The following is a 13,183-nucleotide window of genomic DNA, read 5'->3' on the forward strand; positions in this document are numbered from 1 at the left end:
GTGGTCAGGGGATTTCCAATTTTTAAAAGCTTCAGCTTCTTACAGTGGGTGAAGGTCAAGATCACCTCTTTTATTTTTTCATTTTTCACTTGTTTTTAAAAATTATAGTAAAAGCAGTTACAATGTGTCAGTTTCTGGTGCACAGTACAATGTTTCGATCATACATATATTCGTTTTCATATTTAAGATCACCCCTTTTAAAGTGCATCCAATGTTGTTCATAGACACATTCAGGGATGTAGCATGGCGCCCATCTTGCTGCTATGATTTTGGGAGACAGCAGAAGAATAACATTGTCCCTGTGGGGAAACAGAGACACGCTGTCTGCTGTTTCAGGCACACTAGCAACAGGTGGTTATGTTCTTTTTTTAGACCCTGTGGTCTGTGCTCTGAGAACAGCCAGGTTCAGTCTAGATTTTGTCACCATCTCATCTTGACCTTGGCCAATGGCCAGCCTTCTGTTTCATGACCATGTTTTGTAAAACTGAGAAAATAAAGGCTTGCTTGTTAACTCCAGCTTGAGGCGGGGATAAGGGATTACGAATTAATGATTATAAAGGTCCTTGAAAGGAAGAAATGCAATCAAAGTGTGGAGTGGCATTACTGTCACCGTGGCATCCTTTGGGACTGTCACAGGCACACACGTTTGCACATATCCGCCCCTTTGCTACACTTCCCTGGGGCTGGCAGTCTGGAAATGGTCTTTGTGCACTACTGATTAATAAGTAAGCTGTCTGAAAAAGCAAATCCAGTTTACACTTAGAACCTTTTTCTAAATCCAATCTCACAAAGTGACAGAGATTTCTTACATTAAATCCAGGCCGGCCCCCAATCCTCTTCCTACTCTCCCCGCCAGGAGTTGTCTCTCCCACCTGCTGCATTTAGAGTTTATCTACATTTAGTTTCAAGAGTCAAGAAATTAAAAGACATTCTTTTTCTAGTGAGGAGCTCATGGAGTCATAGCTTCACACTGGGGAGGGGGCTTATCTCACGTTTTAAAGCACCCAGCTATCGAGGGCTTTTCTAGACAAGAGCTTAGATTTAATAGCACCATCAGTGCCTCCAGGTACAATCTTTCACTGGCTCCCACTGTAAGAGGTTTTCTCTGTTTGGCAGCCAAATCAGTCCCCGCAGATTTCCTGTTCGAGTCCTGCTGCCCCAGTAGTAGCCCTCCTCCCCCAGCTCAGGATGCCAGTCCAGGCACCCGCAGTCCTGCACTTCTGCCATCTCCTTGGCCTGGCTGTTCATTTCAGCCATTCCAAAGCCCTCTCTTGTCTTCCAGCTTCTTCTGCCTCCCCCTTTCCACAGAGATTTTTCATTTCTATTTCTTCTTCCTGTTTCCATTGTAGAGTTTTATTTGATGACACAATCATTCAGCTGGAAGCTCCCAGCCACCACACTTGAGCCATCCCTGGTATTACCATATTTTAATAAAATGTTTCCCTTCTGGATACAAATGCTGGCATTTTCAAAGAAACAGCCACGTAAGTCTTCACGGGTAGATACTTAGAACTCCCCAAATTACACAGCAGCACACACAGAACAGCCTTTGAGAGCTTCATGGCTAACAGCCACCTCCTTGCCGAGGGAGGCAGGGGGCTGTTTTCTAACCAGTACTCGGGACGGGACAATGAGCTCGACAGACGACCAGCTGGTTGACAGGAAGGAACTGTATTTAGTTCTGGAATGTTTTTCAATGATATCCGAACCCTCTTTTCAGAGTTTGGAAGAAGAAAAAGGACAGATGTTAATAGAATTTTAAGAGAAACCACAAGACTTTAAATAAAAGCCTGAAAGGTCAGGAGGAAGGGGAAGACTAGTCCTGGGGAAGGAGAACAGTGAGTGAGAGACCCAGTGACACGGGTCATACAGTCTGGCGGTACCGCCACGTTGTGTTCCCACTGTGTGCCACGCACGGCTAAGAAGTCCAAGTTCATCACCTCAGGTAATGGTTACACCAACCCAATGAGTCTGCATCATTATATCTACTTGACAGGTGAGGAGACCTACTTAGTTCAGAAAAGCTAAATCATTTCCCTATAGTGATACAATAACTTGCCTGATTTGTCCCCAGGTGTGCTTGACTTCAAAGTCAAATGTGTACTATATGTCTCCTAGACTAAGGGAGAAGCATGGGAAAGAGTCTATGAATTAACAGAACATCCATGTTTAGAAACAGGCAAAATGCTCACGACTCAGAAGCCATGTGAGGGTATTCAATGAGAAGAAAGGGAAAACAATAAGAGTAGAAATGCTTAAAAAGTGGACTAACCCTTGTGTATCAGTACTTAAAATGTGCTAAGGACAAAGGAACACAGGAATCCCACATGTAAGCCTGAAGCTTGGGTGATAATCAACAGTAATACTGCACATGGTGCATCAGTGCGAGGAGGGCGCTAGAGGAGTCCAAATATTTTTCCTTATAAAGTGAGAGAATTACCAGCATCTCCACTGTTTGTAACAACACAGGTCTCAGAAAATTTCTAAGAACAATCAGGTGAACACCCGAAGCACAGGGACTTCCCCACACAATTCTTTCTTCATTGAGATCAATTTCAATCACTTTATAAGTAACAATAGAGAACAATGGAGACCAAAAATGAACAAAACTGAATCAGCATAAAATTATCATTTAGTGTTTTTATTCCTACAATACATATGATTAGTTCTGAAATTGGTACAACATGGAAGTGTATTTGGACACTTCCAAATATTTTAAGAAGTGATAAAGGCTCACACAAAGTAACTGTGTCAACTAGGTAAGATGGAGACAAAATCTGAATTGGATAGTAGGTGGAAAATTCATGAACAAGGCATAATACCTATGGTAATGTAAATTTCTCAGTAAACAGGATGCTCATGAAACTAAGCAATGCCAATGAATTTGGAAGCCATCAGCAAGAGAGGAAAAAGAATGGTAAGAGTGAAACCGCAGAATGAGAGTCAGTTTAAGAAAATGACAACTAACAAGACCAAAAAATGGTAACAGCAGAGAAAGCCCAACCCCGGAAAGACGATTAGAGAAACGAAATACATAGAGTTAGACTAAGCAACTCCTGAGCAGGGGCTGTCTGATAACAGTCTACAAATATTTGGAACTTGTAAATACCCAAGCAGGAGAGGAATTACCATGCATGGAGTTTTAATTAAAAATAATCAGATGAAATTCTGACAGGAAAACTCTGGCTTAATGGTTTAACAAAAGCACAGCTGAAACAGGACAATGTCCCACGAGATCTTGGCAAGGGACATTTTTATTCTCATTTGTGTCAAAGCAGAAAAACAAACAGCAAGGGGAGGGGGAGTCTGCATTTTATCTTTCATTTGCCATTAAGGCTGACAAAGCCGATGATCGTGAGCTTGATTCATATTCAATTCCTATTCCACCTTCTAGAAAATGTTAAATCCTAGTAGGAAATGCATAAAGCCCTCCTGGTTTGCCACAAAACCATGTATTTGAGGGATTTGGGTGTACAGACACACGGACCTTGTCCCTCTTTATTTTCAATGATATAATTCACTTGTAAAGACTTCCACCTTCATTCAATCGGTTTGGCAACTGCAGCGTTTTGTTTTACAAGAGACCCTGATTCCTCGCCCTTCTCATTTAGGTGACTTGAAAAAGGTTAAGAGGAATGTTTTTATTTTTAGTCAGACTTGGGGCCAGTTTGGCTGACTAGGAACTGCTAAGCAGAAGTGGGTCGTCGTCTGACTCTGGTACAGAAATGAAGTACAGCACTCTGAGCCTGGTGTTCTTGTCTGTAAAATGGGAAGTCATGTTAACCCCAAACTTTTGAGGCTAGAACTGGCAAAATAACTCCAAAGCATTTCCCAAATATAAAGAGCTATGGAAATTAAAGAAGAATTTAGGAGGGGGTGCTCAAAAATCAGTGGTTCTTCACCTTGGCTATTTGTTGAAATTGCCTGAGGAGATGTTAAAAGGCAAGATATTCTGGGCATCTCCCCTGGAGAGCCTGATGGAAAGCTCAGGAGATGATTCTAATATAAGCCAAGGTTAAGAACCAATCCTGTAGAACAGTGGTTCTCAACCTCTGAGTCTAATGGTTTGGGGATGCCCAGGCCACACCTTGGAACAATTAAATGAAAATCTCGGGGAGTGGGGCCCAGCAGCAGTATTTTAAAAACTCCCCAACTGATTACAATTGACGTGCAGCTGACTCTGAGAATTGGTACTCTAAAAGGACTTGTGTACGGGTTTTGAGCCAACATTGCACTTCAGAAGAATCTAATGCAAATGGGTTTAAATAAGACTTTATTTTTAGTGAAGAAAATTCAAATAACTCTTTTCATCTCAGCATGGCTCTCTCTGGAATTAATATGCTTGTATACATTTATTAAGGATTGTTCAGCACTGTGGCAACTAAGAAGCGGGTACAGGCCCTAATAGAATGCATTGCTCAGGGTAGAAAAAACAGTTCCTCCCACATAGAGACTTTTAGACCCACAAGATTATAATCTTTATCAACTGCATAATTGTTTAAGGTGGGCAACAATTTTTTTTTCTTAGCAGCTATTCAACTTGTCCAAACACTGGGCTTATAATAGATGCTTTCATCATGTTAAAAAAAAAGTCACTAGAAAGATAAACAGACAAAAGCAATTTGTGGTGATAAAGTGGAAAGTCGATCTAGAATTCAGAAGGAACTGTCTAGAGGGGACTACATGAGTTGGAGGCATAAAAATCAATCCCAGAACATGACCAGTGATAATTCATATTGGTAGGAATTATCCTTAATATGATGTGATGAGAATGGTTTATCTTTGTGGTTTTCCTTCCCAAAACTCATGAGCCCAGTCTAATCATGAAAAGAGATTAGACAAACATATTGAAGGACATTCTGCAAAATATCTGACCAGTCTTCCTCTAAACTGTCAAGGTCATCAAAGACAAGGGAAGTCTAGGAAACTGTCACAGTCTAACTGAGCATAAAGAGACAATGACTAAATGTATTATGATATCCTAGATGGGCTCCTGGAACAGAAAAAAGACATTTGATAAAAACTAAGGAAATCTGAATAAAGTATAGAATTGAGTCAATAATAATGTATCAACATTGGTTCATTAGTTGTGACAAATATAAGATAAAAACAACGGGTACAAGAAACCCAACAATTCTGTCCTATCTTTGCAACTTTACTCTGTAAGTATTCTAAATTAAAATTTTTCTTAAAAAAAAAATCAATCCCTGGAGTCCCACAGTGGACATATTAGCATTTATCCATGAACTGAGGTGTGGAATTACATTAGTAGCTGGAATCTGAGCATCATGAGGAAAGTGTGATGACTGGACAGCAGCCAGGTTGGAAACAAGCAAAAAAGGAAGCTACAGTTATTTTATATTGGTTGATGTGAACATTTCTCAAAATAATTAAATCGAATAATAAACTAACCAAACTGCAACAGAAGTCATCTGATGGTGTGCAAATGTGCCAATAATATGAAATTACAGTCCTGCCACAGGGAAACATGTGTCTTGTCCTGTGCCTGACTATGTCGGGAGAAATAAAAGATTCTGAACAAATTATATAAATATAGGAAAGGGTTTCCCAGAAGTTTTCCATGCAAGAAAAGTCTTGTGAGATGCTCTGGGGTGAGAGAATTCCATTGATAAATAAGTTTGGGGAACACTGCATTGCTGTAATTACTCCATTAACATATTAAAGACTTTAAAAATTTCACTGTATGCAGGAACTATATTTAATGTTCTTTAACCTAATCTCAAGTGTACTTGATCACTAAACTTTTTTTCCCTTTAGTAACAATAGAAAAATTTCTGGACAATGCTAGGCCTAAAATATACTTCTCTGCCAGAGGATAAGGAGGCTAAACAATTGAATTATTTATCAACAACTGAATTATTATTATTGATAAAAAAACTATGTGAACATTTCAAGTCTGTTTCAAAAAGCTAAGTATATGGACGGGCATTAGTTTATCAATAAGACCTTTATCAACAGTGACCTAGGTGATGACCTAAGTACTATCCAACAGGACGTTCTGTGATGATGAAAATGTTCTACAACTACACTGTCCAATACAGTGGCTACTGAGCATTTGAAATGTGGCTAGGATGACTAAGCAAATGAATTTTCTATTTTAGCTAATTTTAATGAATTTAAATTTAAATAGACACACAAGGTTAGTGGCTACTGCAGAGAACAGTACAGCAGCTAGAATATATTCTATGACATGATAACAAGACAAGTGAAGTTTCTAACTTAGAAAATACTTGTGGAACAAATCAAGAGGGTGAAAATTAGTAAGATATTTTCTTTCAACTAAGATGAAATTCAAAAGGGAGATGTACAATAATCCTGCATATTTAAAGCACAAAAAGTCTGGTTACACACAAGACAAGGAAGATCAAAAATGATCACAAGTTAACTGTAGGCATTAAAGTGCTTTGATTAAAAAAATAATAAGATGACTTTCCTGGATAGTTTAGTAGGAATATGGTATGCATGGAGCTGCTATGTACTGCCAGTACTTAACCTTGGTACTGGTCAAGATGGTACTTAACCTGCCAGTACCTAATCTTGGTCAAGACAACAATGCAGTAGAGAGAAAATTAAACAGGCAATGTGAGGACTTGTTCCCATCCAGTTCAGGTAGAGACATGCAGAGTGACCATTCTGAACCCTTAATGTTAACTTCATGTGCAAAGTAACTTGAGTTGGACCAGATGATTTCTAAGATCCCTAGCAACAGTTCTACTTTAAGAAAGAAGTATAATTCGCACACTTACATGTCACTGCAGCATTATGCACAACAGCAAAGAGGTGGAAGCAATCTAAATGTCCGAAAGATGCCTGGATAAAGAAGATGTGGTATATCCACACAAAAGAATATTACTCAGCCTTAAAAAAGAAGGAAATCTGGTCATATGCTGTAATACGAATAAATTTTGAAGACAGGCTAAGTGAAATGAGCCAGTCACAAAAAGACAAATACTGCATGATTCCACTTGTATGAGAGCATCTAAAATAGTCAAACTCATAGAAACAGAAAGTAGGAAGCAGTTACCAGGAGTTGGGGGTGGGGTGGGAGAAATAAGGATTTTTGTTCAGTGGGTACAGTTTTAGTTATGAGAGATGAAAAAGTTCTAGAGATCTGTTGCATCGTAATAAATACATAATTAACACTACTCTATTGTACCATACACTTAAAATTGGTTAAGACGGCATATTTGATGTTGCCTATTTCTTACCACAATAAAAATAAGTATATAAATAAGTGCATAACTAATACTATGATTCCTGAACCAATTCCAGGAACCTAAATTATGAAATTTATTTGGCCTGGAAATTAGATGTTAAACCCTGTGACTTCTCAAGCTAAAAAAAGGTTATGATACGACTTTTTATGACTTTTTTATTATCCATGCATGTGGGCACAGCAGGAACTTCAGTAATGAGAACTCAGTAAGCCAGAGGTGAGAAAGCCTGGTGTCAAAGGAACTTACAACATGAGTCACATTCACAAAGGCTAACAGTCAAACCACCATCCAAGAGAGTGTCAGTGAACTTGGGCCTGATCTGGGCTCCTAATTCTATTAGATCTGGTTGCCAAGGACTCAGAGACTGGGACCTTTGGGCCTAGTCTTTAATATCCAGAGATGGGCAGGTAGGGGCCAAAGAACTGTTTTCAGATACATTGAAGTATTTTATTGAAAAAATATTCAACATTACTGAAGCGTAAGACAGAAGAAAGAAGTTTAGATTGAAGCAAAAGAACTTTAATAAAAAGATACTGACTTCCTTGATGGTAAGGTTACTTAAAGAGCAGAATATATAATCAAGGAAGTTTTAGATTCTCTAATCCTGGAGATTTTTTACAGAATCCAAGAGAGAGAGGAGGGCCCCTCTGAGGAAGCAATGCAGACAAAATAAGCCCTGGAGTCCCCTTCGAATTCTCTGTAGTCTATTTTTAAAAGCAACACATCTTGAAAACAAAAAGATAAAACACAAAAGAAAATCATTAGTGTTTCAAATGAATACACTCTAACAATTTTTATGTAGGTCACATTTTGCTGAAAATTTCCTTTACCGTAACAGTTACTCTCAGAGTTTTTACTTAGGATTCTTACACATAGCAAATACTACAGAGGACAGATATTATTCTGTGCCTTTACTACAAGGCTGAAATTGTGATCAATGGGGGAAAATAGGTGTAAACCTAGATCCCGAATGCCCAGTGCTAAATATAATTCTGCTCAACTTCCTTGTACTGAAAGCATATTTGTTAAAACTGAACATAAAGAGATTCTAGAAGAGGGAGTGAGAGACTAAGTTGCAGGTGGGGGTCAAGAGTCAGAAAACAAGGTGTATACTAAAGGAATCTGAGAGACCCATGAGAGGAGGTCAAGCTAGATTATTCCAAGTCTTCTCTGGGACTGTTTTGGGAGACAAAAATCCTCTTTTTGTCTGAGATGAAATAATCTTGTGGCTGTTGATGGCCAAGGATGTGGCCCTATGAAAAGCTCTTATCTGAGATGGACTGCAATAAAGAGCATACACCAAGAAACAGGGAAAGGGAGAGAGAGTGAGCAGGTTTGTAAACATGTTTGTGACGTGACGTTATCCCATGAACCTCTGGATCCAGCCACACCTGAAGTCTTCTGATTTACTACTTCTATAAATCAATGCATTCTTTTTCCTTTCACTGGGCTGTGACTTTCAACAGAAAGAATCTTAAGTAGAATAGGTTAAGGAAGACTGAGCAGGGGAACACCAGCAGGAATGAAGCAGGAACCATGGATTCAGGTAGCCCGAAGTAAGAGCTGTGCCTTTGGTGCAAGCATGAGGTGAGGATACTTTTTTAGTGTAAAGAAGACAGAGCGATGTTTAGGCCAACACTAAAAGAGACGGAAAAACTATCTTTGAAAAAATGGTCAAATCTTATCTCCTCAACAAATGACTAGCCACGCTCTGCCATGAAAATGCAATACTCTCTTCAGTAAGTTGAAAAATATTTCAGGAAGAGGAGAATCCTAATGTAATATCCGAACAGATATTCTACTATGAAAACAATTGTCTGCCAGCCTCCTCCATTCCATTCCATGAATAGCTTCTTAATATAATAAAGCTCAGCATTTATCATATCAAGTAGTTAAAAGGATGTGCACAGAAAATAAACTTCTACTCTTCTTTCCTTGACTTTCTCTCCTCCTGACCATCTACGAGGGCTAGACAAAGGGCTGGCGTTTTCTTCGCGTTATCTAGTCTCCAGACTTGGAACCACTTCTGCTGAGGTCATCATTTGGTTCACTTTTCAAAAGAATAATAGACAGCTGTCCCTTCTTCCCTTTCTAAAGTCACACTGACATGGAACAATCAAAGTAACCCATTATCAGAGAATTCCCTGCTTTGTTCAAATTATAAACATCAATGGGCCTCTCTCCTACGAATTCAAAGATTAGGTGAGTGTGGGTGAGCGAGGCTTGTTGTTAGCAGAATAAACCAGGTTCGCTCGCTGCTTTGTTTTAACAAAGGCAGCACAAGCAGCGATTACAGTGCACTTGGGTTTGGCGCTGACTGGCAAATGCTGACAGCTACTTAAATCACTCACTGGGTGGAATAATCACCCTGAAAGGAACTGAAAGGGTACAACTTATATTATAAAATGGATCTGAGCACATGAGACAAAGTATTAACAGGAGTGGTACAAGAGGTCTTTGTCAGAATAACAGGGAGGATGGAAGACATGAATTGGACATTACCTGTACTGGGGACTCTCAGTGACATCAACACAACAGGTAAATTGTGAGATTACAAAGTTGAGCGTAGCTCAGCGAGCATCCTTCTCTTCTGGAAAACAGCTGAAGCCAGGGGAGCCTGTGTGACTCTCCCCGTGACTTGCTATAGAGAGTGTGTCCTCTCTGGCCTTGTGGAACCCTTTCAGAAGGGCTAGAACAGAAATGTGGAATACTGTGCTGCTAGCAATAAGACTGCATCACTCAGGGTTAGACTTTGATGGCCCACCAAACAAAAGGACTCCTTGCAATCACCACTAATAAGCCGACCCAAGCAACCCGACATTCGCAAGAGTCAAAGAAAACCAGGACAACAGCTGTTCTTCTGCAGCTAGCAAAAGGGAAAGTCAGCGGTTTCTGGTTTGTTTTGTTTTTTTGTTTTTTTGGGTGGAGTGGGGTGAGTCTGGGAGATAAGATGACTAATTTCAGCTACTACTTGTGACAGGTCCCCTGACATGACAGGATTATCCAGTGGAAGACCTTCCAAGGATGCCTACGTCGGCAGAGCCTGCTCAGACGCCGTACTGCGCCCCGCTCTCCTTAGTAAGTGAATACATTTCTAAGAACAAACATGCATAATTTTACTGTCAGCTAAAAGTAATATTTTAATCAATAAAAAGTGTAAATATAAAAGCATAAATACAAAGTAGTATTTTAAGAAGAATTCTAAAGCAGAGTATGTGATCTCAGCTGCCTCCTCCTTCCATCCATTTTCCTCACCCTCTGCCGACCTCCAGGACAGCCATGTGATCAGCACCGGCCTGTAAGTCATGTGCATGCCAAGGACTCCTAGACTCTGTCCATGGGGCCTGTGTTTCAGGCAATGATTTACTCCAGTGAATTTCATCCACATCTCTTCCTTCTCTGGGCTGGAAATCATGGTTTAAGTAATAATAACTTTTCAAAAGACAGTGATAAAAATTAACTTACTCTGAAGTTCATGGTCCAAATGATAAGCATTTTCCTTCTAATAATCTTCTAACAGTTAACTCTGATACTAAGTTCAGAGCAAATATAATTTCTTTCATGTTCTTGCTGTTATTTTGCTTTTTTCCACCCTGTTTTCTGTCTCTCCATTCAAGCATTCAATCTGCCATCTCCTTTATTCCTTCTTCGTATCATTTTTTCTTTATTTGCCTTTATTTTAACTGCTTAACACTTCTGAACTAGCACTTTTTAAAAAGTATTTATGTTATGGTTACTGAATAAAGTGTGTATATCCTCAAGTTTTCAAATTATTTTCTGAGTCACTAATCTGATAGAAAGAGGGTTCCCATTTTGACTTCATACCCTATTCCTTAATTTCCTTGAAATGTATAATGAAACCATCTTTCATCCATCTCTTTTCCAGAATAATTTCTCTCAGTCTCTATTTTCTAGCACCATAATCACTTCTTTTATTCTCTTTTTAGATACTTTTTCATTCATTTCCTATCAATTAAAATGAAAACAATGACCGCATGCTCAGCTTTGAGCTCTGAGACAGTTTCTACCCTTGAGAAGTTGTAAGGAGGACAAAGTGTATTGCTTTCTGTTCTTGAGACATGGTGGTTCAACCTTACAAGGTTTTGTGTTTCTAAGGTTTAATATCAAGCTATGTTAACACAGACCGTTTTTGGTTTCCTGCGCCCTACACAGGGAAGCGGAAATGACTTCCCTTTGCAGAATCACAAAATACCAGAGGTTCAGCACCAGCAGAATTCCTGCACCGACCTCCTGACAACACGAACACATCCCATAAGATGACATGTGTACACACTCACATTTCAAATGAAAGTACTCAGTTGAGTTCCTCAGCTGTCCCTACAAGAACCATCCTGCAAGGTACTCACTCTGGGATGTAGAAAGATTGGAGAAAGCCGACTTCGTTCGACCTGCTAACCATTCCAAGCTTTCATGCATGTTGGCCAAGGCTTTGAGGTCGCTGACGTCACGGAGGATGTCTTGTGGAGGGATTAATTTATCACCCAGGTTCCCAATAAGAACTTCTGATTCCTTGCCAAAGGCTGCCCTGCAAAACAAGTCAGAAACACACTTTACATCCAGCATGGAAAAGACAGGGCTGGACAAGACTTTCTAACACATGTCTAGCAAAATGGTTGTTATAATCATGGTATTTCAGCAGGCTGTTTCTCCTAGGTTTAATTTTGTGAGAAAATTATCATATATATACACACACTTAAAATTACTCTGGTAGGAGAAAGTTCTGGAAGCAGGACGAAGTGACTCTGATTCTTGTACCTTCAACAGGAACCAGTGTGGACCTGACCTTTACAAGGGCGGTTCTCAGGGGTGGCTTCCATGTCTGTTCTTTTAAAATAGGCTTTTCCCTTGCCTCTTCTGCTGTGGGAGTTGAAGAACAGCTTAGGGTGTTACCGATACACATGGTTGGAAGGTTATTGTAATCTATAAAACAACCAAGTTAACCTGGCACCTAGAAAATGTTCTAAAACATTCAAAAGCAAAGAGGGCCCAGCCTCTTTAAGAAAGCAGATTATAGTTGAGATGGATGACAAGCCTCACTCATTCATTCATTCATTCATTCACTTGTCCTAAAAATGATTGGAGGCAAGTAAGCTATAAAGCATGAAGGTATTCATTATTTGGACAGAGAAACTAGTAAAAATCAATGTGGGATCCTTTTCCTGGCTGGAAAAATATAATCAGGTGGATTTCACAAAAAGCCCGGTATCTTCATAATGTTTTTCTTGTTTCCGGGGGGTTGAAAAATCAAGTTATGTGGGGTTACAGAAGAATGAAGTTGGAAGGGACCCCCAAGACTATACGCCACAGCCGCTGCACAGATGAAGCAACGGAGGCTCAGGAGGTTGACTGTTTTGCCCACAGGACACACAACTGGCAGGGCTGGGACTTAGGTCACCTAAATCCCATAGCTTTTTTCCTTTCAAACACAAGGCTGAAATGATACAAGACGACTGACAGTGTTAGGGAGAAAAATCACACCTTTTCTGGAAAGTTACACCCAGGTGGGTAAGCAGAGCTGATGCTGCCGGAGGCTAGAACAGGTACCTGTAGGTTCTCTGTAAGTCTCAAAGCTTTTAAAACTCACAGCACCTTAAGTGAATAGAAGGCAAGGGCTTTATTTAAATAGAACAAACCAAATTATAAAGTTTCAATTAGCAGTGATTATTAACAGTTGACATACAGCCAGACGGATGTGTAACTGACACCTAGGCATTTAGTGCCCAGCGCTACAGCAGACGCTGGATGTTGAAAGAAGTGACTGCTATGAACTAAATGCTTATTAAATTATTATTAAATGCTACCAAGCAGTGGCTTATGATAAGGCTTTTTATTTCAACAGAGGGTAACATTTTTTAGGGAAGGGCCTAACTGATTGACTGAGTCGGGAAAGTTGGGGTTACAGAGTCAGTAACAGTGCAGTGGTC

General features: G+C 39.7%; 1 protein-coding gene across 3 annotated transcripts in view; it reads right to left on the reverse strand.

The window, feature by feature from the left end:
• EXOC4 (exocyst complex component 4) overlaps positions 1–13,183 on the reverse strand; it is a 702,098-nt gene that overhangs the window by 103,439 nt on the left and 585,476 nt on the right. For all 3 annotated transcript variants that reach the window (XR_836802.3, XM_064487345.1, XM_010975676.3), the window contains one exon: positions 11,606–11,784. Coding sequence is in view for 2 of the 3 variants with exons in the window: in XM_064487345.1 (XP_064343415.1) it covers positions 11,606–11,784 (179 nt within the window). In the remaining variant the exon portion in view is untranslated. The remainder of the gene's footprint in view (positions 1–11,605; positions 11,785–13,183) is intronic.

The sequence above is a fragment of the Camelus dromedarius genome, chromosome 7 (genome assembly GCF_036321535.1).
Source record: "Camelus dromedarius isolate mCamDro1 chromosome 7, mCamDro1.pat, whole genome shotgun sequence".
NCBI classification, from domain to species: Eukaryota; Metazoa; Chordata; class Mammalia; order Artiodactyla; family Camelidae; genus Camelus; species Camelus dromedarius.